The sequence below is a fragment of the Aspergillus pseudonomiae genome (assembly GCF_009193645.1).
Source record: "Aspergillus pseudonomiae strain CBS 119388 unplaced genomic scaffold BDV37scaffold_16, whole genome shotgun sequence".
Classification (NCBI taxonomy): Eukaryota; Fungi; Ascomycota; class Eurotiomycetes; order Eurotiales; family Aspergillaceae; genus Aspergillus; species Aspergillus pseudonomiae.
Window position 1 is genome coordinate 182148 of NW_022476008.1, and position 25646 is coordinate 207793.

Here is a 25646-nt window from a genome sequence, read left to right on the forward strand (position 1 = left end):
AATGATGCCCAGCGAAGAATTGCTGATGGTTCCAAACCGAAAGCACGAGCAAAGGTGGATGCTCTGAAACGATTCCAGGTAACCCCTCAATATATTGAGGTGCATCAGTAGTACGGAGTAGCTGATGCGGTGGGATCCCACACCGAATTAGTTACTAGATTTGGAAGTTATGGACCCACTGACCGATTATAATGACAGGGTATAGGATTGTAGATTCTATAAACTTCTGCTAAGCCTGGCAATGCGTGTACAACGTGGATCTGCGCAAGGCCAAGTCAAGCCATATCATTTATGAAAGGTACCGAAGTGGTTACCCAAAGCGTAAACCAATGATTTCTCGAATGGCTGCCATTCAAGCCACGTTGAGGTTATTCTCGTCCTTTGCAACAGTCTAGGGAGTCAGCCTCAAGAGGTATAAGTACTATGCAATAGATGGTAGTCGGAGAAATTATAGAAAAGAGCTACACTTTTCACTCAGTCCAATACCAAATTTTCGCTGGAAATCGTACTCAGATATCTATCTTTCTTATTTCCCATTCCTCTTCGATGTCCCGTGCGAGGAAAAAACCATCCACTCATCATGTGTCTTCTGCTACCACTTCTGATGCTCAAATCGCGCAAAGGCAAGAAGGAGTCAGCCTCTGGGCAATACGCACATGAGCAACGGCCACGCCCAGTCATGAGGGATTCACGAACACCGGAGAAACGGGGCCAGATGGTCTAAAGGCAACTCGTAGGTAAATACACACGATGGATGATACCTGTTAGAGTTATGTTGACACAAAGCTAGGGCATTCCTTGTTTTTCTTCTATACAGCTACATATACGAATTAGGAAGAAGAGTGATGCCCTTCGCGCACCGTATGATGCGAGGAAGGATATGAGTGTTTGCTTCATTTCTCGTTATGTTCTATTTCAACAAGCATAGAATAGAAATCATCGCTTTATGAGATATTCTTTATACTTGTGCACCATTCGTACTGGCATCGAAGGTCTTCCGACCTCGAGCCCAGGTTTGCTGGACGCTTGCCTTGAGTAGATTCTCTGCCTTCCAGTCCGTTTCCAAAACCACAAAGTCCGCTCTCAACCCAGCCTTCAAGGACCCCGTCCACGAATCCGCCCAGCGGGAATAGGCCGCCCCAGTTGTGGCGGCAGTTACAGCGGCAGCCAGAGGCAATCCAAAGTGAGAATTGACCGTTTCCGTACACTCGGGCTCAAGGGCGGATCTCCTGGTGGTAGCATTATACAAGTTTGGCAGGGCAGGATGGGGTGCGGTGGGTGAATCTGTGCCGAATGCCACTGGAGCGCCGCCCTCAAGGAATTCGCGGTAGGCAAATGCACGGCTACAGCGATGCTCTCCGATAAGCTCCGGCCAGGCACGGAACAGAGCCGGGTCCGAGTGGACTGGTTGAACCGACGCCGTGATTCCAAGCTGACCCAGGCGTTTCGCGTCCTCCGGCGAGGTGAGCTCGAGATGTTCAATGCGATGACGATGGCCAGGCTGTGCGAGAGATAGTGCATCGATGGCATTCTTGACGGCCTTGTCACCAATGGCGTGAATAGCGATCTGCAGTCCAGCCGCATCTGCCTTCTTCACAACAGCTTGCAAGGCGTCCTCGGGCCAGATCGGATCCACCGGATTCTCGCATCCCTGGTACGGGTCTGTCAGAGCTGCAGTACAGCTGTCAACGACGCCATCGCACATCAGTTTAATCCCTGCAATGCAAAAGTCGGGAGATGTCGCCGGATTATATTCACGATGCAGGGCGATCGCGCGATCGAGTTCACCAAACACCATGTCCAGGTTGTCATTAGGTGGAATCACCCAGTGCGCCGCAATATGGAACGGAAACTTCTCCCCATGTCGCTCCCGCCACGCCTTCAGCACGTCCCATTCAAGATCGTCCATACCCATGTCAATCATTCCCGAGTACCCAGCCGCAGTGTACTCGGCCAACGCATCGTCCATCGCATCCAGCTTATCCTTCAGCGGGGTAGCCCTTACCAGGAACTGCGGAACGATACCCAAGTGAGCCATCTCACTCAACAAACCCGACGGCTTCCCATTCGCATCCCGATGAATCGTTCCGCCAGGAGGATCAGCCATAGTGGCGACCCCTAACTCCTCCAAGGCGGCAGTATTACACCATCCCGAATGCATATCGTTGGCATGGATGTAGATCGGGCGCGGATCCAGGTCGTCCAACATACTTGCCAGGGCTTCTCCCCCTGTGGTCGACTGAACCCAGCTTTTGCACATAATCCGAGGCTCCTTTGGATTCGCCTCCGCAAAAGCCTTGATCGCCTGCCGAATCTCCTCCAACGATTTACACGAGAGAAGGCTCAGCTTGCGGCATGACAGCGAAAAGTCGACAATATGCATGTGGCTATCGATGAAACTTGGGACCACGATCTTGTTTTGCAGGTCTACCTCATGGGCACCGGAGTCTTTCGCTTGCTGAATCGCGTCATGGTTTGGGGATCCGACATATTGGATGCGGTCCCCGCTGATGATCATGGTTTGTTGGAAGTCATATCCTTCGGCGCCGGTGCTCGGTGTGAAGATGCGCCCGTTGGCGAAAATTGTAGTAGACATCATGTCGGTTCTTCGCGTATGTATACTAGACCGGCTATGATAGTTATATTGTAGCGAACAAGAGATTGCCCCCGGGGTTGGTGATATACAGCGGGCGGAATGTCGACTTATATGCCTTGTCGTAGTCGCATGGGGGTCCAAGTGAAGATGGCCCTGCGCAAAGTGACGCCATTGGCCTACGCGGCCGAAAATTCTCCACATCCAGATCGGCTTGGCAGGTGGGATTCGATACTCAGTATGGGCTGTGGAGGAAGGAATCAGGAGAGTGGCGGGGAAGTAATGGAACAGGTATTTATAATTTTAGATGCGATATACGGTAGACACAGATCTCGTGACCAGGAATGATTTCTGGTGATCTAGTCAATTTTATCTAACTCCCCTCCAGTCTAATTACACTGTCTCTACAAATTATCACCTTCTCCATTACCACCCCCTATCCCCACCATCCCCTTCAACAATCTCGTGTGCACTGCAGAGCCCGGTCGACACAGACCCTAACCGGCAGCCACGGCACTCAAGTAATAATCAGCGGTGCTGATACGCGTCTTCTTACCCCAGATTATCATGGGAATGATAAAGAGCATAATGCCAAAACACACGCATCCAGCACTGATAAACATATTCTGCACACCAAGTCCGGTCATCCACGGGTTGATAGCGAACGAGATACCCGTCGAGATTGCGTTGCGGATGACTGTGATGACGACGAGGCCTTCAGCGACAAGCTAGGAGATAGTCAGCCACCAAGATGTTGCAAGACCAGCGGAAAAGAGCGCCAGGAGGCACAGATCAAGCATACCTCACAATAGGAATCTCCATAGTACGGGAGAACGATCGATGTTACCGATCCGATACCAAAGCCGACAAATGAGGATCCAATTAAGGGGACAATCCACGGTTGTTCCTAGTGAAGCTTTCTGTTAGCGAGGGATTCCGATTCTCACTCGGGGAGTAGTGCAACGTACATTGGCAATGCTGGTGCCGTAAAGGAAGAGACCTAGGGGTAAGATGATCATGGGCACAAGGAGCATGTGCAATCTGAGTTCCGGGTCATAGATTCCACCTCGGCGCCGGGCCATGTACACGACATAGTAGTCATTGAGAGGACCGCCATATATGGACCCGATAACTGCCCCGACGAAGGGCGCAATGTTAATATTGCCGATGCCCACTGATGTAAAATTGTATGGGGGTTGCGCAAACAAGATAGGCTGTGTTGTGGCTAGGATGGCCACCCAGACCATCATGAAGGAATATTGAAGACCCACAAATGCCACTGCTGGGATGCGGAAGATTAGGACAAATGGAGTCCACATATGCCGCCAGTATTTTTTGAGAGTGATGTTGTCAGAAGGCTCAAAGTGGGTCATTCTTTTAAAATACGTCTTCCGGGGCGGGATAGGCTCCTCCACAGGCAACGGTGGGACTGTATCACAATGGGTTGGCATCGGCTTTTCTTTGTCGAATTCAGAGGCTGTAATCTGCTTCTCCTCTGCCCCCAGTGCCCCTGGGGGGTCTTGGCCGATATAGCAGTTTCCTGCGGGCCTCCCATACCGAGTCTCTTCGTACGCGAAAATGATCAAGAGTAGTACCAGTCCGTTAAGAATGGCGCACCACCACCATACCCAACGCCATCCCTGGCTATTGATAATATATCCGGTGGGGATTAGGCTCAGATATGTCTAGAAACAACGAGTTTAGTTCAGAGATAAAGTGGTTTCGGAGCAGTAGAGCCTTACACCAACCACCACACATGTGGAATATATACCATTCATTGTTGCACGCTGGTGCACAAAAAAAAGATCCACGATCTGTTATCTCATGTCGCATAAGCTCGGAACTAGGAATAGGTTCTTTGACAGGGCCAGCTGTACTTACAGTCATCTGAATGATCGTGTCGTTGACTGAGCCTGCGAGCCCCGCTATCGCCTGTAGCACGATATACTGGACGCGGGTTTGGAACACCGCTGAACCTATATTCGACAGGACCAGGGCAAACGAAGCAAACATGTATACAGGCTTCCGCCCGAGTAGGTCCGCCGCAGGAATGAAGAAGATGCACCCAATAGCCATGCCTGCCAATCCAGACGCATAGCTGTTATTAAGATACTGTTCTCCATAACCGAGATCTTCCATCAGGGCAGGCCAGGTCACTGTTCCGACGTCCAGTCTAGCGGTGTGTCAGCACCCTGTGTGGGCTTTTAATTAGAAAATAGACTCGTACGTGGTAAACACCATCAAGGTGAAAAGGCAAGTAATCCCAAAGTTGATGGCCTTTTGGTAAGTGGGCCAGTTCTACCCAAACTTCTCGTCAGCTCATACTCGAACAGGCTATTCTGGGTGGCGAGGAAGGCAGTTTCGCGACTGAAAACGTACCAATGGCTCATTTGGGTCATTCGATGGCTGTGGCTGGAGTATAACATGGCCATCGGAATCTTCTTCGACGCCGTCAAGATCGATGGGTCCTTGAGACCGTCAGTGTTAGCCCCGGAGTGCGAATGTCGCGATAGAACGATGCGGGATATCTACCCTCTCCGAAATAAACCGTCCCCGGTGGCGTCCGTGGCCTTTCCACATTGTCTCGTTGTATCCCAGATGACTCGGTCATCGAGGCTCGCAATCACCAGCTAGGGTTGGCAAGATTTCAATGGTTTCAAAGATGGACGATGAAAGGAAATATCAATGTTGACACTGTAAAGCCAGTTATCCAAGAGGTGGGAGTCTTTGACAACATTCGCCGAGGCAGTAGTTTCTATGTCTACACGAAGGTATCGTCAAATGCCGAGTTGATCGCAAGAAGACTATACACGAGGCAGTCGTGATATATACGATGAATTATCTTTGTAGGGGAGGGGAGGCACGACTACTAGACTACATGAGTTAATGCAATATCCGATTCCAGAGATTCGGATAGACTATCTACTAAGGGACAAGCCTTGACCAAAGAACGTGGCGTGGAAGCGACGAAATGGTTTCTGCTTGTTGAGAGAGTTTGATATCCACCCCGTGACCCAATTGGGCGAGAATCGCGCAAAGTGATGCCATTGGCTGTGCCTGTCCAAATTATGGGTCCGCTCGGTCGAATTCACCAATGGGAAGCCCCCGGGCATGGCCCGTCTTCGTGGCGGAGGCAAAAGACTCAACCCTCGTTGCATCCTGAACAGCACCTCCTGGCCTGGTTGAAACTCCTAGCACCGGTCATCCCCCTTTGTTAACACACTTGACACACGAACTGCTGTCCGGATCCCTGACGTACACCCCGCAAAATCTCTTCGAGGGTACACCCAACCCCACAATCTAAGATTTCCCCACACCAGAGATAACCACTGGGCGATAGTGTGTCATTGAATCACAATGCTGACGCCTTATCAGATAGCGGATAACCGACGGTAGCCCTTGACGTCTGCCTGTTGGGGTCCTGATATCAGTTTCAACACATCGCTGCCGCAGCTTTCTCAGCCGCGTGAGTTTAGTGTTGCAGCTATACGGACCCTGGCGGCCATAGGGTACACATTCCCTATCGGGCCAAGTGCTAAGAATAGCCATTCCACTGGCCAGGGCTTTATCGGCAGTACGATTGCCAAGTAGATAGGTCGTCACAGGAGGTATCTAGTGCCTTGTAACCACGAAGATCAGGGCATTAGGCATCTATTAGGGGATACCTTCCCGATTGTGCGCATGATACGCCCCAACTCAACCGGCATGGTACCGCGGCAGAAGAGCTGGCCCTACTAGATTGGGGAGTTGATTCAAGTATGCCGGAAATGACACCCCGAACGAAAAACTACCGTCCACCGCGTCGACGGCCGGCGCATCTCCGCACGAAGACTGGCTGTCTCACATGTGGGTCACCCCACTCCGCAATCTCTGCTGGAAGTTTTTCACCGTTCGACTAACGAGCCCTTATAGGCAGGAAGAGGAAGAAGAAGTGCGACGAGACTCCCGGGACATGCTCGAATTGCGCCCGACGATGGCTTTCCTGTGAATGGCCTGCGGACCTATGTGGCAATCCAAAACAGACCAGATCTGAACACCGGTCGGCCAGCAAAGCCCGTTCAGAGCATTCCCCTCAACCTTCTATCAATGAGTGGCATGTTAAACAGCATGGACTCGAGGCAGACTATGCAGCCAGCGCGTCTCCCTCTTGGGATACTGAAGGAGGAAGCGATGTGTTTCTTTCTCCCACCAATACTGATACCCCAAGTAGCCAAAATGACTATACGATGACTACCCAAAGCAGCCATTCCTCTATCCTCAATTATATCTCCCCATTGCTCTGTCTATCACCCGCCATAACTTCCGACAGCGCGCCTTTGTTTGAATTCCTAAGGGCTGTGTTTCTACCACAGTTAATCCGACCAATGGCCCTTGATACTGTCATCAGAGCTGCCGCCGATGATTCATTGACGTTGGCCTTACGTACCCCCTTCTACATGCATTCCCTTCTCGCATGCTGTGGCGCAGAAATACCGGTGGACGACGTTTACTCACAGGTCCATTTCCAGAAGCTGGCCAGTATGCATTACGTCAAAGCGATATCAGGACTACGCGAAAGCCTCGACAGTGGTATGTTTGATGCTGCGAACACAGCAATTATTCGAACATCCATGATGTTGTGTATCTACGAGGTGAGCTTATATATCGAGAATGCACCGAGCATTACTAACAACTAGTAATAGAGATCCAAACCTCGCCTCTCAAGGGGCGTGGATGCCCATATACTTGGCCTCGCACAGTTGATAAAGTTACGCTTTCAGGATGACCAAACAACTCCCATGCTGCAATCCGAAGGGGAGATCAACATGTCTCGTGTCATACTAGAATCCTTCATATTCCATGCGACAACGAGCATCCCGTTTCAACAAACGATTAAACCGCCCGAGCCTGTCGAAGCCGCCCTTTCCCTGGCTGAAACTAAACTCCAAGAAATGTACAAATGGAAAGTACCGGTGTACCCCGAGTCACCGGTGCTCGGTGCCCCGCCGAAGCTGTTTTTATATGCGCGGGAGATCGCGCTAATGCATGAGCGGTCCTCTGCGGAAGGCATCGATATCGCAAGATGCCATGAGCTCCAACAGCTATTAAGCCACTTCAGTCATTGTGGGGTTGATCAGCCGCAGCCCTCGCCCGAGAGCGATTGGCTGGCCGCAACTACACATACACCGCTTCTGCTAGGCCCAAGACTATATATTGTTGTTTCCAAGATACTTTTGGAGCACATGATCAATAGCAACTCGGCCACAGCTGACAGCTCTCTTCAGGAGTTGGTCTGTGAAGGGATGAGTTTGGTCAGCAAGCTCGACCCATCCACAGACTATTATGCCGAGTATTACTGTTGGCCCATGGTCGTCCTGGGAACCTATACAACAGACGACGCACACCGAGATTGTCTGTTGTCCCAAGCCATGGCCTTTTGGAAGGCAACGAGGAACGGGACGATGAGGCGGTTGGTGGATATGCTGACGACCTTATGGTAGATATGAAAACATACGAGAATGAACCACTACCAGTGTACTTTTTATTTCAATTTCTTCGCAATTAGATTACCCCATCACTGTATGATACATGTTTGAAAAACGGAGCTTCGGTTGGAGTTGGCTCTTCGTGACATAAATGCTAAACTTTGTACATTACTATTCGTACCAAATCTTTACTAGTTTTATACAGTAACTGCGGATCTATTATTCCTAGTAGATGTGGTATCGTTGTCATTTAAAGCACGTGACTTGCACCATGTTACAAATCATATATTATCTGGATCTAAGTGAGAGTGTGAGCGTATCTCAAAGCTTTTGCCCGCAGAAGGGGCCAAAACGCGATAAACAGGCAGCCACGTAAACGGCGCGCAGTGCTTGGACCACATATATTAGTTAAATCTGATACGTAGGCACCCGTTAATCAGCCTCGCTAACCGTGTGTCCAGCTAGCCCGGGATGTTCTATAAATATATATTGGGGGCCATTCACAGCGTCAGCACAGTAGTATGGCCAGACGTAATTCTGCTGTCAGCATTGACAACCTTGGGTAGGCATTTCTTCATTCTATCCTTTTGAATGAGCCGTCTAACTAGGGGAGCCATTCCTCGAAAGAGAATCCAAGTACATGTTAAGATTGCCAGTTATGTTAAACTCAGAGAGAATTAGTTCACCAAGGACTATACTTGATCCGCTTCCTGCACTTCGTCTGTGTGGAAACACCCTACAAACCCTTGGCTTTGGCTCTGCGCTATTGTCTCTACCTAGGGAATTAGACCAGGCGGTCGATGGCCGACCTGTGGAATATACCAAGCTTAACCACATCTACGACACACTACAACAACTCAGCGGCGGCTTGACAATTAGACTTACTCCAGAACGGTCCACTGATGAATCCATATCATACGGAGATGTTGAGCTTCAGAGCCTGGCGCATTGTTGTCTGGGAATATGTGAAGAATTAATAATCGCAGGTAACCAGCTAAGATCTCATTCTAGCTCTTCAAGCATCTTTGGGTCTTTCCATGAGGCACTGCGAGGGGTCTGGGACGAGAAACAGGTTGAAGCTCTAGAGGAAGGGTTACTGGTGTGTAGAAGGGAAGCGATGCGGGTTCTCACGATTGTCCTAAGGTATATAGAAACGTGCTATAACCCAAACGCCGGAGCTAATTTAAGCCTATCAGAGATGGACAATCTAGTATCTTACAAGAGGTACAACGCCTAAAGAACCAGAATCGACAAATAGAGATGAGTCAAACGAGATGGCTTGCGGATATCTTAGAAACCCTCCGCGACGTACAGCATCAAGCGGCCGAGGAGTACATAGGAGATGTGCTACCTGGCGTGACGAACCCCTTCAATCCAAATCAGCTCAGTTCCATGGCCTGTAGAATGGCACATGTTGTGCAAAAAGCATCAAAAGTCGCCTTTGTACAGAGATTCCTCAGGACACTCCACTTTCGATCAATCAAGGACCACCATGCGGGAATCGCGAGAGCCCATGAGAAGAGCTTTATGTGGGTCTTTCCAAGAAATATAGACGTGGAAATCCATCATTTTCCTAGGCCAACAATCCTTCCATGGCTACAGGGAGAAAATGGCAGCATATATTGGGTCTCTGGGAAGCCAGCGTCAGGGAAGTCAACTTTTATGAAATATCTACTCGCTCACCCCCAGACCCTGAAAAGCCTGAGATCATGGGCTGGAAGTGAGAAGCTGGTTATTGCCAGCCATTTCTTCTGGAGTGCAGGAAACAGCATGCAGAAATCTAAAATTGGCTTACTCCAGTCTCTCCTCTACGGTATATTCACCCACAGTCCGGACCTGATTCCTATCGTATGTCCGCGAAGGTGGGAAGCGACCATGTCGGGCGAACACGGCGGCGACAGCCCGTGGCGTATGGAGGAGCTATTAGAGACCTTCAAATCTTTATGTAGTCAAAACGCTATCCCAACCAAATTTTGTTTTTTCATCGACGGTCTGGACGAATGCACAGGAGAGCATTCCGAGATGATCGAACTTCTGAACTCTCTCGTTCACTCGAACATCAAAATGTGTCTCTCCAGCCGGCAATGGAAGGTATTTGAAGACGCATATGGAGCATCGGCCGACCAGAAGTTGTACTTGGAATGGCACAACCGCGACGATATCCACGATTACGTTCAGAGTGAACTCGAACAACATCCGGCCTGGGAACTACTTCTTGAACTCAATCCGCAGACCCATGAAATTGTGGGTGAAATTGCCGATCGGGCTCAGGGTGTATTTCTCTGGGCGGTTCTGGCCGTGCGCTCCTTCGGCGAATGGTTGACTACTGGGGATACCCTTTTCTTCTTGCAGAAGAAGTTTAGGATGATCCCTGTCGACCTTGAACTGCTGTTCAAATCAATGCTTGAATCAGTCGATCCGATTTATACTTCTTATGTTTCGCATATATTCAACGTTGCATCGAGTGCCCCTGAGCCCCTACCTGTGTTGCTCTATGTGTCCTTGGAAAGAGAAATCCAAGACGAAAGTAAGGTCCCTCCACAGAAAGATGTACCTCCCACTTACAGAGGCCTCTTGCTGCAAGTTGAGCAACTCCGAAGACAACTGAAGAGCATGTGCAAAGGACTACTGGAGGTGCATTGTCGACGTAACGAGGAGGACTTGCTGCGCTACCGGGTGGACTTCTTGCACCGAACCGCTCGAGAGTTTTTCAGAGGAAATGAAATAGTGCAGGCTATGCATGTCACTGGTCGGGGCTAAGGCATAAAATATACCAACGTGTTCTGCCTGCTCTAAGATGGAACGCATACAGCGTGTGCCGTGATACATTGTTCTCGTCAATACCATCCTTTACCTAGTAGTAGATCCGCTAGCCATGCGAACCAGCCCTTCACATTCTATGCAACATTATCATGTGCCCGTGAGAGTGAGAGAATCCGGAGTAGCGGGCTGTTCAACAATATGCCCTAAGGATCTTTTTGCATCTTCTGTACCTTAGCCCCTCGACAGTCTGCCTCGGTGCAAGGTCTAACTACTAGCACTTGAACATTTCTGGACGGCAGGTGGATCATCTGGCACACACTAGGAAAAGAACTTCACTTTATATGATTGGCGACTGGATTGGCGGTTCGCTCAATGGTTTCAAATAGATTAAGAGAAGTGGCCAAATTAACATGTTTGAGAGAAGATCGCTTGGTAAGCAATATTCTCTGCATGTCCTAGCAGTGCTTTAACCTAGCTATCAGAAATATAGTGAGAGAAAGGATGGGGAGGGGTGAGAAGATACAGATTAAGGAGATTCTTGTTTCTACGCCAAGCATGCTTTGTTTTCCTGATATGACTAATGTTTCGAATGTAAGTGGAAGGAGTCCTATCGCTCAGGGTGGATCAGCCGTCAAGTTACTGGGTAGAAAACGATGTCTAGGTAAAAAGATTGGGAAAACTAAAACCCGGTGGTCCAAGGGTGCTCGCCCTGCCGTGTATGTATGTAGTTTATGTACATCACTTATTCTATGCGGCGTGCCATTGAGTTTTGGGCTTTTGCGAGCAAAAGGGGCTTGGAGTCGAGGCGTTGGAGGGTCTTGTTTGATTGAGTGTTCGATGGGCGAACCACTACCGAAGAGCGCTACCTTATTGCGGAGAAGATCGCACTTAATTAGGCGCTCTACATTGCCTTAGCGCTGGTTCTTCAGGCCGGCTGATTCCAGGACCGTTTTCGTAGCCTCAAGGCTGATCGTCACCCCACTGTGGGTTGGGTTACTCCTGAGCAGGAGTACGCATTTTGTGCCTTGCTCGTGGACTCCGTAAGGCCCGTGACCATACATATGATGGAATGTTATCTTCACTAGCATTACTTGTAGACCTGCTATACTGCGTTCAACCAAGTTTGGTTGACTACCCGTATCCGACTTGGGATATTTTGGCGAAGGCAACATCGAATACCCCCCTGGTTCAACCCCAACCTAGATTCTGGTTGGCTTTACGCACACTAGCGCGCGACTATAAGCTCTAGTAAACAAGCTGATCACAAGGAAGAAAATAAACTTGCTCGCTCGACTGTTTACGGAGGGCAGGAGAACATCAGGGGTAGGTTCGAGATCTTCACCCGCCAAGAGCCCCCGAGAATATCATTACCCTGTTGGCCCAAATAGCGCCAATCAGAGAGGCTAAGGCTCAAGGACACCCACAACTTCTCCACGTTCTCTCTCGGGCCTAACTCGCCTTGCCGGCAAACCCGGTTATACAGATTTCCGTAGAGGCCCGAAAGGGTAGAGAGCATACCGATATCGTCTTTCCTGTCTACCGTTGCTCACTGTATATGCACGATGTTTTGCGTTACGGAGTGATGCTGAGATGTATGGAGATAAATATATAATACCTAACTCGATGTGAGATTGACGAAAGAGCAAACAGACATACCATTGCCTGTGTTGACCGTAGATCCATCCGTTAATGCCTCGCATGCCTGATTGAGTTACGGCCCTGAAAATCACACCAATTGTTCAGATACTATTAGAGCCATACGTACGTGGCACCCACCCACATTGGTGGAGTACAGAGATAAACTTACCGAGTATATATAGAAACAGTTGTTATATAATCTAGTGTCTGGAAACACATATAAGGAGGCCAAGGGACTCTATCGACATCTTTCTCAACAGTTCAAACAATTGAAAGCAAGAAAGACCAGCAACTCAATCTCCAAACCCCCAACTCCAAACACCATCACGATGCGTTTCTCCTTCCTCGCCGCTCTCACTCTTATCAGCGCTGCTATTGCCGCTCCCCAGCAGCAGGCTGGTAACAATCCTGCTCAGAACACTGTACGTCAAGCGTGCGATGTCATTTTGGAACAAGCTACTGACAATGTATTAGCTCCCCATCGGCGCTCCCTGCAAGAAGGACGGTAGCATGGGTGTCTGTGAAGGTGGATTCTGCTTGGTAAGCGTTCAGCCCCCTACTTAACTCGACTCACCAGCAACTGATGTGGACTACAGCAAGACGAGAAGGCCGACCAGGGCGTCTGCCAGCAAGCCAAGAACTGAGCCCGTTCTACCAAATGGTCTCAATTGTATGAACGGGGGAAGGAAGAGTTTATCCCGGGCTTGCCATTCGGAATGAACCTGTACATATGGCCGTAACACCTGTTGAACTTAAACTATAATCTATATTACCACTTGGACTTTTCTGTAATCGTCAACCTTCTTTATCTAAGTGTTATATTAGGTGAAGTGAGCTTGTAGAGGTCAGTCCAATTGGAGCTGGGTGGCACTGATTAATATGGGGCTGCTCCAATGGTTTTCGCTCCATGGGAGGCATGTAGCCAGATTTTTAGTGCATTATTACGAACCACGACAAATGCCATCCGGCGGGTGAGGAAAGGAAGTGTGTAGATACAAGGGTTGTAGAAGATTCCTCTTTTCATTAAGAGTGTACACCAGGTACATACTTTAGCCAGTATGAGATATATGAAAATACAAGAACTCAAGGCCAGACTTGCACGCCCATCCTGTACGAATATGCATATCGCATTGTATAGATCGAATAGAGTATATTCTTTCTTTACAGTGTATAATCCTTGATGATCTCTAGGACTTTTAGACCTGTCGTATTGTTATCTATAATTCAAACTAGCATGAAAGCACGAACGCTTCACAGTATAGATAAGTGTTGTTCTAATTTCGATATATATTCAGCGTTTTTTCTCCTAAAGCTTTCATGCCTGAACTTCTCCCTTTGCGAACAGGGTTTCTATTTGAAGCGGACAGGTCCTATAGTAAGGCCAGCGATATTGCTACACAACTCGAGTTCTTGGGCTTCATTAAGAAGCATGCTTGTTTAAATCGTGCTTTATTAATGGTATGACCTATCTACACTAGCCGTGCTAGAAGTTGGCGTAACTGCTGCCCATCTAGATTCTTCAAAGCCTCGACTTCATGCTGTTTGAAATCTAAGTAGTGCCCAGGTATCCTACTGCCTAGCATTTCCGACAGTTCTCCACAGACCCGCTTTAGCTGGCTCAGGGACTGTTCCAGATTAGCTGGTAGCTTGTCGGAACTGGCCTGCGCACTACCTGCATAGCTGGCATCGTTCCAGCGCAAAGGTTCGTTGTTTTGCTTTCCTAGGAGTCCAGCGGCTAAGATGCCGGCGACGGCCAAGTACATATTGGCCATGGCGTCCGCGCAGCGTATCTCCCAGTACCCAGGGCGCATTTTTCGCACTGGGACCTGGCGATTTTGGGAACCCCAGGCGACAACCGTACCGGCAAGAAAGTCAGCATGGCGATCATACGAGGCGATCGAGGCCATGGACAAGGAACAGATGGCGGGTAGGCGGGAGAGAAGACCGGCAAGAAAGGCCTCCTCGTGCTGTGGAGGGTGAATGGAGACATGAATGTGAGAGCCGTTGGCCTGTCGGTCCATAACCGGCTTCGGAGACATGGTAGCGGTCAGACCATGGTTGGCAAACGTGGTGCGGATGATATCGTGCGCGGAGACCAACTCATCGATAGCTTCAAGCGGCGGGCGCGCAGCAAGCGTTACCTCGTACTGGCCAATACTCCCTTCCGCGTGAAACTCACGGACTTGGATGCCGGAGTCCAAGAGGTTTCGCATGCACTCCTCGAAGTAACGGTACGAGGGTCCACGGAGAGCGGCGGCGGAGTAGGTACCCGGATGAGAGGAGAAGGGAATCAAGCAGCCGTCGGGACCGTCCTGCAGCACAACAAATTCGATCTCAAAGCCAATTAGAAAGTCGATACCGTGCTGATTATGGGCCTTGGCGATGATGTTCTCCAGGGCGATCCGTGGACATAGGTCTGGATCGGGTGCCCCACCAGGCAGCTTCTGGACGATGGAACACATCACGGAAGCATACGATGGGCTATCATGACCTGGGGATGATGTGGATATTACCCGCAGTGACTTCCAGTCTGGGTGGAGCAGGTGTACGGCACATGGTTCGAAAGGGACTCTACTCCCATCCGGAAGGCAGCTGAAGGTGACCTGCCCACAGCTGAGGGGCTTGTTGCTCTTCACGATTGTATCAAAATGAGCCTTGGTTGCAACCCGGGCGCGCAAAACTCCCGCGTAATCGACCCATTGAAAGCGGACGTAGTCGATGTTCGGATGCTGCTGCAGGAAGCTGTCGACAATGTCCCGCGGCCTACCCGCCTGGGAGGAATCTAACGTTGGGCCTGAATATTCTAGGCCAATTGATCCCATCGTGATAAAGAGTCAAAAACAATACTTGCTTTTCAGACGAAGAACGTCCAGATTCACGGTGGTTGAGGTTTTCCGTCAAGCCAGCGTGGGCTCATTTAAACCCCAGAGAGAATGTGATTGCGAAAGTTCCAGGCGCCAAACATAGTTAAGGGACGATCCTACACTGCAAAACATTACGCAGTATGATCAGGAGCCTGATCTCACTAATGGCCACGATGGCCCATATACGTACAGGGTAGATGAGATGCAGCGTGGTGTGGCTTACGCAAGCACTTTCCAACCTCGGGTTCAGATTCTGAAAAATCGAGATCTTCAAAAGATGACCATGGAATGCGTCGTTCTTTACTCTGAATGTGTTGTGTACGCAGTGTGTTGCGCAATTTTGCAGCAAGGAGTAGCATTCTCGGCAGAGATCGTTAGCCACAGCCCAACTGAAAGGTGCTTGCATCAAGGAATATGTGGATCTTTTATATCCTCCTGTGTATGGAAGGTCCAAAAGATCGGCAGACGTCCACCTAAGACATGCATCGACCCTAGAATAGGGCAATATCACGGCGCCATATCCAACCAGCCCATTAGGGTCATTCGGTTCATTGCGTAAGGGTATTTCCTACCTGACTACGCAGGGTAGAATGCCTGTCAATCAGCTATACGACGGTAGGAAGAAGATAAATGAGGTATAGCTTTGTCTTTTTGTATAATATTTCATGCTTGTTTTTTGCATTTTTCATTTGTCATTTTTCTACTTCTTTTTTTGCACCGTTCACTACTAAGAATGGTGAGCCAATGAACAGAGCCTAATTCTCGAACTTGTTCTCAGCCCTCGATAAAGGTACTTGGTATGCCGAATTTGACCACCGAGTTCGAGATGGCTTAAATACAGGATTTGTGGGTGTGTAGAAGTGTGTACATGCATTGGGATCTGGGAAGGCGGCGGTGAAAATAGAGTGCGTGGCTTGCGTAGAGTTGCGGCCCGCCTACGCCCGTCTGCGACCATAACAGCCACTCCCCGTAACAACGAGTCCTTCGCGATCCCCGCGTAAGGAAGCAAGAAAATTGTATCTTCTCTCGATGTGGATCCTGACTATTTTCAGAGAGTTTAATCAAGCTGACGCAATCTGGCCCTTTCAAGGCATCAGCATCGCAATTACGTCAGACTTAGCCCCTGGGATGGACGGTTGGTGAACTTGTTTGCTTGCTGCAAGGGGTGACGGAGGCCGTCAATCATAATTTGACTCGCGCCAGAATGGGCCATGATGGATATATCGAGTACACAATGGGGAGGCTAAGAGTTTAGGAGGCAGACGCTTACAACCCTCGATCGGACTTGCACCAATCAGAGGGCCTTTTATATCTAGGGTGCGCGCGTTGGGGAGTATAAACTCCAGGACGCCACGGCAGAGACCAAGGTGTTTTTTCAACACTCCACAGAGAAGAAGATGGAAGTTGCCAGTAGGGCTTCATCGTGTTCTCTCTACGAGGAAGCGGCCCTAGTTATGCCTTTGTCACAGTCCTTTACACGGCGTACGATGTCAGGCAATGCGGCCGAGAAGACCCTTAAAACCATCGGACAGGATATCTATAGGAAGCACAGTGTCCGTAATCAGATGCTGGATGATGTTCTCTATGAAGAGTTCGACACCATCGGCATGAGGACTTTAGCTCGATACATGAAAGGCCTGCCGCATGTGCCCGCGAGATTTGTGTGTTAATTAGAAAGCTTTTGTATCCCAGATGCTGCGAGCGTGTGCCCGCCGCATATACTGCTGACTCTAGGTCGTTGTGGGTTGATCCAGTTAGAGCAAGGGTCTGCGTGCGCGAAGCCATCTAGACCTCAGCATCCATGAGTAGCCATTAATTTACGATGATGTGTAATTATATTCTTTCGGATCCCAATTCTCCCGTCCAACGTCATACATGCATCTGTAAATCTGTAGGCGCAAGGCATTTACTTTCACGTGGACCTACGACTTGGCTTCGAGTACTCCGTACTTCCATCGCCCTTGCATATCCTCAGGCCTCATTGGAAGACGAGATTTCCCACCCAGGTGGTCTCCTTCCTGGGTTGTTTTTGTTGTTGCAGACGCAAGCCCTCCCAGCAAGGGGGAAATAGTCCATACCAGAGAAAGCGTTGACCCGCAGCATGCCGCTGTTCAGGACAATGGTGTGTTTATAGTACAGCATAGACTACTCCTTATTCAATGTTCCATACAACTTCTACCTGTTGGTTCTATCGTATTGCCTGCTTCACCAATTCACCACCATGAGCGAAGCTCCGCCTGACAAGTCCGCCGCATCTTACAGCGCAACACCGGGTACTCACCCCGAAAAGAATTCTGATGAGGAGTCATCGCTCCAGACAGCTGTCGTTGACTTTGACGATCAGTATCCTCACCCAAACCAATGGCCTATTGCTCGACGCTGGGCCATCATTGTGCTCATCACCATCTTGAATATGCTGGTCAACCTATCCACCACGATCGTGGCCCCGTCGCTAGACAGAATATGCGCCGAGCTGGACATGGATTCAAATATCGAAGGACCGCTGACCATGTCAGCATATATACTCATGCTTGCGCTGGGGCCGCTGCTGCTGGCGCCCTTTAGTGAGCTGTGGGGGCGTGTCCCTTTGATCCACGCCGGGAACCTGATGTACATGGTGTTCAATCTTGCCTGCGGGTTTGCGCAAAACAGGGCACAACTTCTCGCATTTCGAATCTTGTCAGGGTTTGGAAGTGGTGCAAGTCCCACCGTAAGTATAGCAGGTGCAATATGAGTTACGCTATGTATAACTGACTACTAGCTTACTTAGGTTGGAGTTGGAATGGTTAGCGATCTTTTCCCAGTCGAGCAGCGGGGCCAAGGACTTGCTGTCCTCAACATGGCCTTCATCCTCGCGACCCCAATCGGTGCTATCGTGGGCGGTTTCACCAGCTATTCCGCATCCTGGCGCTACGACTTCTACGCCACCTCTGCCGTGGCCGGTGTGTTAATCGTCATCAGCGCCTTTGTCTTCCGCGAGACATATCCCCCTGTTATTCTTGGTCGCCGGAAGAAGCAGCTTCTCAAGAATGATCCTAAAGCATTGTACGATGACGAGCAGCGCACCCTCGCGGCCCTCTACACCAAGACCATTATACGCCCCATTGAGTTCCTCACAACGCAGCCTATTGTCATGCTACTGTCACTCTACGCGGCCATCATCTACGGGACCACGTATCTCATCTTCTCGACCTTCCCGACACTCTGGGAACGGCACTATGAAGAGCCCAAGAATCTCGCGTCGCTGCACTTCATCGCACCTGGAATCGGCTACTTCATTGGTATCCAGATCGGCATGTTCTCCGCCGACCGCATATACCTCGCCCTCAAGCGACGGAACCAGAATGAAGGACGGCCGGAATTTCGCCTCCCACTGCTGGCCATCAGTGCCGTGTGCGTGCCACCCGCGCTGTTCTGGTATGGCTGGACGGCCGAGGCGAAGCTGCATTGGGCGGTGCCCAACGTTGCCATCGTAGTCCTGATGTGCGGATGTACTCTTGTCTTCCAATGTGTGATGGCCTACTTTATCGATACGTTCCCGCTGTATGGCGCGAGTGCCATGGCGGCGTCGTATCTCGCCAGAGGTCTCTGTGCCTTCGGCTTCCCCTTGTTTGGGCCTTCCATGTACGAACGCCTCGGCTACGGGTGGGGAAATAGCCTTCTGGGCTTCCTGGCCTTGGCCGTAGCGGTACCAGTGCCCTTGGTCCTATGGTTTTATGGGGAGCGGTTGCGGAGAGTCAGCAGTTATACCATGTAGTTCAAGGGAGACAAAGAGTGATTCCAGATAAGCTGAACAAGGTGTTGCCATTTAGTGTTATTTTCCCCATGATTGCACACCCCATCCATGAAGTCTTCTACCCAGATCGTGTTTTATATGCCCAGAAAAATAACCGAGATGAAATGACATCATAGCCAAATTTATCGCTTTACCACAAAAGGCAAAGTCCACGAAACGTCCTGAGGGGTAAAGAAAGACTCACTCCTCACTATCTTCCCCAACTCCAGTTTCGATACTACATCAGTCGTGGGTATGGCGTTTGCTCGCAGGTTAGCAATCCTTCCCGGAGGCCTAGGTAGGGTTGAGCGGTCGCCGAGAATGAGAACCATGATAATCTTAACCGTGGTCTAGGTGGCCTTGGGTCCAGCATAGGCCAGAAGCTCAGACAGCAAGGAGCTCGACTAGCCATCTTGTACGCGCCCTTTGAGGCTGGGCGTCGAGACCAACTGCTAGAGTCTACGTACGGTCGGGTTCGCGACTCAGATGAAATCCGAACCTATGAATGTGACATCACGTCACCGGAATCAGTCCAGTCGGCATTCAAAGCACTGGACAAGGATATGGTCAAGCCATCATCTGTCTCTGTTGCTGATCGGGCCTTTCCCAGTATCCTAATCAATACAGCTGGTTATGTCAACCTCAGTGATATGGAATCGACGCCACCCGAGGACATCATGAAGCATCTCACCACCAATGTCTTCGGACCAATGCTGTGTTCGCAAGCGTTTGCTCGACTCTACTTCGCTGCTTCCAAGGCTGCAGAATCTTCAACTAATCCTCCGCCACCGGGAAGAATCGTCAACATCGCCTCACAGGCCGCGCATGTAGCACTGCCTCGGCATAGCGCATACTGCGCTTCTAAAGCCGCGCTGTTAGGATTGACACGTAGTATGGCCTCTGAGTGGGGAGGCCGTGGTATCACGTCGAATTCCGTCTCCCCAACAGTAGCCTGGACCGAGCTCGGAAAGAAGGCGTGGGGACAAGACGGTGTACGAGAGGCCTTCCTGAAGACGATCCCGACGGGAAAATTTGCATTACCGGAAGAGGTCGCGGATGCTGTTCTTTTCCTCTGTCAGGTAAATATTTCAGTATCACCATGCTCATTTACTCGCTCTAACCAGTCCAACAGGATTCCAGTGGTATGATTAATGGTGCCGACATCAGGGTGGACGGTGGTTTTACCATTCAATGATTATTCACGGTTTGTTGCTCTATGAGCATCTATTCCCGTGTAGATACAATTATGGGACTGTTCAATCAGACCATTTCCTTTTTCATGAATCTTTCATTTTCTATATTCTCCATTTCTTTCTTCAAATACCAACAGTGATATGATGGCGGTCACTGCCGAAAGAAAAGCGAGAGGGGTCCCCTCTTCAAGAAAGTAGTATCAACCCAGCCAAAATATATAGCGTCAGGCGAGTGCATGTACGCATATATCACCATATGTCTGCTATAGTTCTATGATGCTAGATGCTTCATTTACCAACCTGCATTCTTACTTTACAAACTTTTAAACAAACCCCAGCTCTGTTATCCCCTATGAAGCATTGGCAATCATTCTACAAAAAGTAGCCAGGTATATGTTTTGTCTCTCAAGAGCCACACAACCCTCATCTAATTGTTTACTTAACATAAATGATTCGATTTTGATGCAGATACTCTATAAAAAGCAGGAATCGACACCAGTAGTACAATTTCCCGAATCACTGGATTACACATAGTCTATATTCTAGAAACGCAGTGACAGTAGGCGCCTCCTACGATAAACAATGTGACATGTAACTGGGTGAGGATTCGAACACAGACAGGCTACACGACAACTAGAAAAATAAACCATACAAAAAAGGAATGATTCGATTGAGTAGCTACATAATAAATCCAGCTGGACAAAAAAGAAAGAAATGACCAAGATATTGCAAGTCCAAAAGCCCTCCACTCCTATCCATAGGTTGATCATCCCCTATCGTGCTTGACCCGGTAATTGATCAGACAAGATATATCCCGTGGCCTACTGCTTACTGCTGAGCAGGCTTGGGAGGCTGAGGCTTGTTGGTTGGGGGAGGAGGGGGAATATCACCACGCTTGTCGTTGTCGTGTTTCTCCTTAGGAGGGAGAGGCTTGTCGGTGGGAGGGGGAGGAGGAACGTCCCCACGCTTTCCGTTGTCGTTCTCTTTAGGGGGAGCAGGCTTGTCGGTGGGCTTAGGAGGAGGGGGAACCTCGTCACGTTTGCCCTTGTCATCTTCCTTGGGAGGAAGGGGCCTATCGGTGGGAGGAGGTGGAGGGACATCGCCACGCTTGTCGTTGTCGTGTTTCTCCTTCGGAGGGAGAGGCTTGTCGGTAGGAGGAAGCGGCACGTCACCGCGCTTGCCATTGTCGTTCTCCTTGATATCCTTGGGAGGAGCTGGGAGATCGGTAGGCTTCTTAGGCAGGGGAACATCTCCACGCTTGTCATTGTCATTGTCCGGCTTGGGTGGGACAGGAGCATCAGCGGTAGGAAGAGGAGCCGGAGCCTTCTGGAGACCGGTAGGGCCTATCGACAAGCATTAGCCATGTTTTCCTTCAGTAAGTGGACAGTGGACATACGCTCGGCAGGAGGAGCGGCGGCAACGAGGCCAGCTACCATCAAGGTAGAGAGAACGGTGGAAATCTTCATTGTGATAGTTGAATCAAGGAAACTTGAACGAATGGATAATTGAGTCGTGAGTGGAAAGTGAGTGACTAGTGATTGTGTATTGGATTTGAGCTGATGATGGAATAATGAGGCCTGTCGCACCGTTCTTTTTATACCATTTGATCTACAGCCAAACGTCCAGCATCAGACAGTGTTTCTATTCTGGCACCATTGAAATCGGAAATGACGACCGGCTTGACGTGGCGTTGTCCTGGATGAGTCGTCAGCATCAGAAGCTGTGACTATAGGGCTGTGGGCCCGATCCCCCGGTACTGTACCAGACTTTGACTCTAGTTGACAGAGCGCAAAGACGGTTGACGTCTTACGAATAGGTGGATCCGTTGGTCGACCATGCGGCGCTTGCATCAATGATACTTCATTCTACGGGGCTATCCAGTCGAACAATCGCCTCGGCAGAGTGTGAGGCATGCAAAACAAAGTCAACCCTAACATGATGCCTAGTAAGATGTGCCTCAAAAATGGGTCAATGATGGTACAGACAGGACAAGTCTCAATGCATGGGGTAACTTCGGAGAAGTGAGTTGTCTTCGGTACTCATCAACTCCGGCACATACTCCATCATTAGCCCCAGTAAATGATCGGCAACGGAGTATCTCCATAGTTAACCACCATTGTAGGTCATGACAAACCACATTAACAATAGGCACCCGTAAAGCAAGTATCCTTATTGGTCTGAAGTGGTTTTGAGTGCACACGCGGCGCCCGCCGATCCTCCACTACAGGGCTAACGTCTCACTGGCGGACTGGGGCCCACCCGGCGTGAGCTTAGCCTCTGCCACTTGTCGATCTCGCGGGTGATGACGAGGAACCTCTCCAGAACCTGTGGGCAATATGGTATTTTTGGATCAGATAAAGCTCGCACGGCGGATATGCTATTCTCCAGGGGGTTTGGTGTAAGGCACCGTTGGCGTTGGTCCGTAGACGGGTTAATTGACTCATCCACTACGCTGGCTGCTATTTCATCAATAGAGCCAGCCTACTGGCTACATTATGCCCACTACTCAGCTGAATATGGTATGTAAGGATACCATAACCGTTTCCAAAATTGAGGCAATAGGAACGACACTAGTTGCGAACTAGCTCATTCGCTGGAGTTTGGGATTGATGCTAACGCTAGCCCTACGAGGTACGAAGCAAATGGCCGAGAATTAAGGTTGAATTGATTAATCAAATTAAGCAACTGGAGGAAATATGCAATATGATTGACTGTTCTTAGTCGTCATTGGGTATTTATTAACGTGACATGCTGCACTGCCACATGCATCAGTCGATATATCAGATCGACATCGTCTCGGCTCGGGAAATAGGTTCATCAGGCATGTTGCGGTTGGGCTACTGATTGATGTGATCAAGCAATGTCTTGAATGTATGTATAATTTGTATTTTCGATTATCCATTCGAAGCTTAGGAGAGCGCTTACTGTACCAATTCAGGGGTAGCGCGAGCAAGAGCCTCTTTCAATCGATAATTTGCTTGAAGAGGCACGTAGATACTAAGTGGGTAGACCTGTCCGGCTTCGGACTCCCAGACTGAGCCTGGAAAGATAGGCACCTCATACGTGGCTCCCTTCACGAGGAAATTATTTATGATGGGACTGTAGAGCATGCGGAATATCCAGACTCGGTTGACCTAAAGGGGCGTCTAGTGATTACTCCATGAGTAGCGTAATGATCTTCATGTAACGCGTCCCAATAGATGTGATAGAATGCATGCCAAGGGGCCGGGCCAAGCTAGCTCATGCGTCGGTGTCGAGATTACTCTTAAGTCCGGAGCAAATGGAAAAGCCTAAACCTGAAGAGAGCGGCAAGATACAGACTCGATCATGTTACTAATCGGAGTAGAAGATGTTACCGCTGCCGATCTATACGGGATGGATCCATACTGTGCCCAATTAGCGGTGAGTTGAAAGGCGTAAAGAAGTATAATCAGAGCCCAATACAAACGTTCATCGATGTAGCTCTCTAGTGATACCTATTTTGTACAATGCCCACGCAACGCTTGCTGGAAGCGATGCAATTGCTAAGCCAACGAATGCTTGGGTTCCAAGATACGCCATCTTGGATATCCATGGCGCCCAAGAAGATACCGGCGACCAATCCCTTCCAGAGCGTTCTGTCAGGGGGACAAAGTCCAGGGCTGTGCCGGTCGTCGCCAGCCCAGAAATTCCCTCGATAGTGCCTCCACAGTATGGCGCCACATAACGGGCAAATAATGATTTGACCGGGCCATCACATGCCTGGAGCCGAGTAAGGAACTCTGAGCTTTGATGGATCGCCAATAGACGCTGGAACTGTGTTGTGTTGAACTGATCAAGCATTCGTTGAATTTCTCCCTCTGATGGAATGCTTCCCTCGGCCTTTTGCCTTAAGGAAAACAACACATTTGCCAAACCTGCTGCAGCTTCAATGGCAGTATTAGCTCCTTGCCCTTGATTTGGGGTCATCTGAAATTCAGGTTAGCACTCTCTTATCAATAGCACACGCAGTCTCTATAAGAGTCTCTCACTTTGCTAACACTGTCGCCAATACAGACTATGCGGCCATAGTGCCATGTTCTTAGCAGGCCTTCTTCCAACGCTGTCATATGGAAGGTTCGCCGTTGCCTCCAGATATCACCGAAATGAACGTTCTCCCACACAGCAAGGCCGGCTAATGATTCACATGTGGAAGTCGCATCCTCTTTCGTGAACCGAGGCGTGTTGGGATAGGTATACATTTTGTCAAGTTTTCGAAATAGGAGCCAGAATATGCCATTATCTGTTCCAGGAAAGACGAAGAGCGTCACTCCGGGGTTATATCGGATGACATGATCCCAAGACTTGACCCCTTCCACTGGATTGGAGATACCGAAAACACACGCAAATTCCACCGTCATATCTATGCCAATTAGTCAAGGTCAATTATTTGTCATGTCTACTTACCCGATTTTTCCTTTTTTGATATAAGCCGTGGCTGCTCCAGATCAGCGATGCGCCACATCTCCGACCGGACGAAACTATGGACTCCATCCGCTCCGACAACGAGATCACCATCATATCTGGTCCCGTCGGCCGTTGTCACCGATACGCCAGCTTCAGTCGGCAACACACTGGTCACTTGCTGACCGGTATGTACTTTGGACTTGTCCTGTAGTCCCGTGTACAAGACCTCAAGCAGCTGTCTTCGCTCCAAGATAGCAAAGTCCATGCCGAATCTATAGATGCTTTACTCAGTGCCTAAGGCCAATAGATAATAACGATGAACATACAATTTCTTCACCTGCTCAGGTACATTGTTGTCATAGTGAAACCCGTCAGGAAAGCATGTATGAATCCGTCGGAGCCTTTGGGCCAATTCTTGTATCCTCTGGTACAGACCCAACTGCTCTAAGATTCGGCCTCCGTTGGGGAAGATCACCACCGATGCGCCGATCTGTGGGTGGATTTCCTGATGTTTTTCCAGCACAATATAATCTATTCCTGCTCGATCAAGACAATGCGCCAGTGTCAGCCCTGTCACTGAGCCGCCGACGATAATAACTCTAAACGGCGATTCGGCCATTGTCGCTAGCTGGAATGATGAGGCGGGCCGGCGTCGCTTGGTGCGACCTATATTTTGAAAAGTATTGACAGGAATCTGCAATATGGGACCAGGGATAGAGTGTAAGATACTTTTTAAAACCATTCATCTCAAAATAGGGGGTCTGAAGATCCTCGTATTGTCGGAGATTTTGTCGTGGATTCGTCACTCTTCTACACGCTGACACCATTTTAGTGGCTGCTTAGGGCCAACGTTAGTTAGCATCACCCGTTTAATTCCTCAACAGAAAAATGTAAACCAGCAACCCAGATAGCTTTTCGTACCTGAGAAAC

The 25646-nt window shown here is 49.5% G+C and overlaps 10 protein-coding genes across 10 annotated transcripts; 5 read left to right on the forward strand and 5 right to left on the reverse strand.

Annotated features, from left to right (window-relative positions):
* Nucleotides 1–886: 886 nt before the first annotated feature.
* BDV37DRAFT_242663 (amidohydrolase) lies at nucleotides 887–2788 on the reverse strand. The gene has a single exon (XM_032081347.1). The coding sequence runs from the start codon at nucleotides 2597–2599 to the stop codon at nucleotides 959–961; it is 1641 nt and encodes a 546-aa protein (XP_031943820.1). The 5' UTR covers nucleotides 2600–2788; the 3' UTR covers nucleotides 887–958.
* A 240-nt stretch (nucleotides 2789–3028) lies between these two features.
* BDV37DRAFT_292065 (major facilitator superfamily domain-containing protein) lies at nucleotides 3029–5455 on the reverse strand. Its single transcript, XM_032089094.1, has 8 exons — nucleotides 5126–5455; nucleotides 4973–5061; nucleotides 4821–4891; nucleotides 4475–4766; nucleotides 4336–4407; nucleotides 3562–4278; nucleotides 3396–3500; nucleotides 3029–3321 (listed from the first exon to the last, which is right to left on the reverse strand). Exons 1-8 carry the CDS (start codon nucleotides 5202–5204, stop codon nucleotides 3091–3093), a joined length of 1656 nt encoding a protein of 551 aa, XP_031943821.1. The 5' UTR covers nucleotides 5205–5455; the 3' UTR covers nucleotides 3029–3090.
* Nucleotides 5456–5771: 316 nt separating this feature from the next.
* On the forward strand, nucleotides 5772–8183 carry BDV37DRAFT_242668 (Zn(II)2Cys6 transcription factor). Its single transcript, XM_032081348.1, has 3 exons — nucleotides 5772–6439; nucleotides 6506–7224; nucleotides 7276–8183. The coding sequence occupies exons 1-3, from the start codon at nucleotides 6352–6354 to the stop codon at nucleotides 8071–8073; spliced, it is 1605 nt and encodes a 534-aa protein (XP_031943822.1). The 5' UTR covers nucleotides 5772–6351; the 3' UTR covers nucleotides 8074–8183.
* A 447-nt stretch (nucleotides 8184–8630) lies between these two features.
* Nucleotides 8631–11386, forward strand: BDV37DRAFT_242670 (uncharacterized protein). Its single transcript, XM_032081349.1, has 2 exons — nucleotides 8631–9201; nucleotides 9255–11386. Exons 1-2 carry the CDS (start codon nucleotides 8699–8701, stop codon nucleotides 10816–10818), a joined length of 2067 nt encoding a protein of 688 aa, XP_031943823.1. The 5' UTR covers nucleotides 8631–8698; the 3' UTR covers nucleotides 10819–11386.
* Nucleotides 11387–12788: 1402 nt separating this feature from the next.
* On the forward strand, nucleotides 12789–13103 carry BDV37DRAFT_280786 (uncharacterized protein; the record flags this gene model as incomplete). Its single annotated transcript, XM_032086657.1, has 3 exons — nucleotides 12789–12881; nucleotides 12934–12999; nucleotides 13056–13103. The coding sequence occupies 3 exons, from the start codon at nucleotides 12789–12791 to the stop codon at nucleotides 13101–13103; spliced, it is 207 nt and encodes a 68-aa protein (XP_031943824.1).
* Nucleotides 13104–13928: 825 nt separating this feature from the next.
* BDV37DRAFT_280787 (uncharacterized protein) lies at nucleotides 13929–15281 on the reverse strand (the record flags this gene model as incomplete). Its single annotated transcript, XM_032086658.1, has 1 exon — nucleotides 13929–15281. The coding sequence occupies one exon, from the start codon at nucleotides 15279–15281 to the stop codon at nucleotides 13929–13931; it is 1353 nt and encodes a 450-aa protein (XP_031943825.1).
* Nucleotides 15282–17544: 2263 nt separating this feature from the next.
* On the forward strand, nucleotides 17545–19118 carry BDV37DRAFT_292068 (MFS transporter; the record flags this gene model as incomplete). The annotated part of the gene is made up of 2 exons (XM_032089095.1): nucleotides 17545–18033; nucleotides 18094–19118. The coding sequence occupies 2 exons, from the start codon at nucleotides 17545–17547 to the stop codon at nucleotides 19078–19080; spliced, it is 1476 nt and encodes a 491-aa protein (XP_031943826.1). The 3' UTR covers nucleotides 19081–19118.
* Nucleotides 19119–19353: 235 nt separating this feature from the next.
* BDV37DRAFT_280789 (putative short-chain dehydrogenase/reductase) lies at nucleotides 19354–20293 on the forward strand (the record flags this gene model as incomplete). The annotated part of the gene is made up of 3 exons (XM_032086659.1): nucleotides 19354–19396; nucleotides 19453–20177; nucleotides 20231–20293. 3 exons carry the CDS (start codon nucleotides 19354–19356, stop codon nucleotides 20291–20293), a joined length of 831 nt encoding a protein of 276 aa, XP_031943827.1.
* An 826-nt stretch (nucleotides 20294–21119) lies between these two features.
* BDV37DRAFT_280790 (uncharacterized protein) lies at nucleotides 21120–21757 on the reverse strand (the record flags this gene model as incomplete). Its single annotated transcript, XM_032086660.1, has 2 exons — nucleotides 21120–21634; nucleotides 21688–21757. The coding sequence occupies 2 exons, from the start codon at nucleotides 21755–21757 to the stop codon at nucleotides 21120–21122; spliced, it is 585 nt and encodes a 194-aa protein (XP_031943828.1).
* A 1927-nt stretch (nucleotides 21758–23684) lies between these two features.
* BDV37DRAFT_292070 (FAD-dependent oxidoreductase) lies at nucleotides 23685–25335 on the reverse strand (the record flags this gene model as incomplete). The annotated part of the gene is made up of 4 exons (XM_032089096.1): nucleotides 23685–24239; nucleotides 24302–24672; nucleotides 24717–24988; nucleotides 25043–25335. The coding sequence occupies 4 exons, from the start codon at nucleotides 25333–25335 to the stop codon at nucleotides 23742–23744; spliced, it is 1434 nt and encodes a 477-aa protein (XP_031943829.1). The 3' UTR covers nucleotides 23685–23741.
* Nucleotides 25336–25646: the final 311 nt, after the last annotated feature.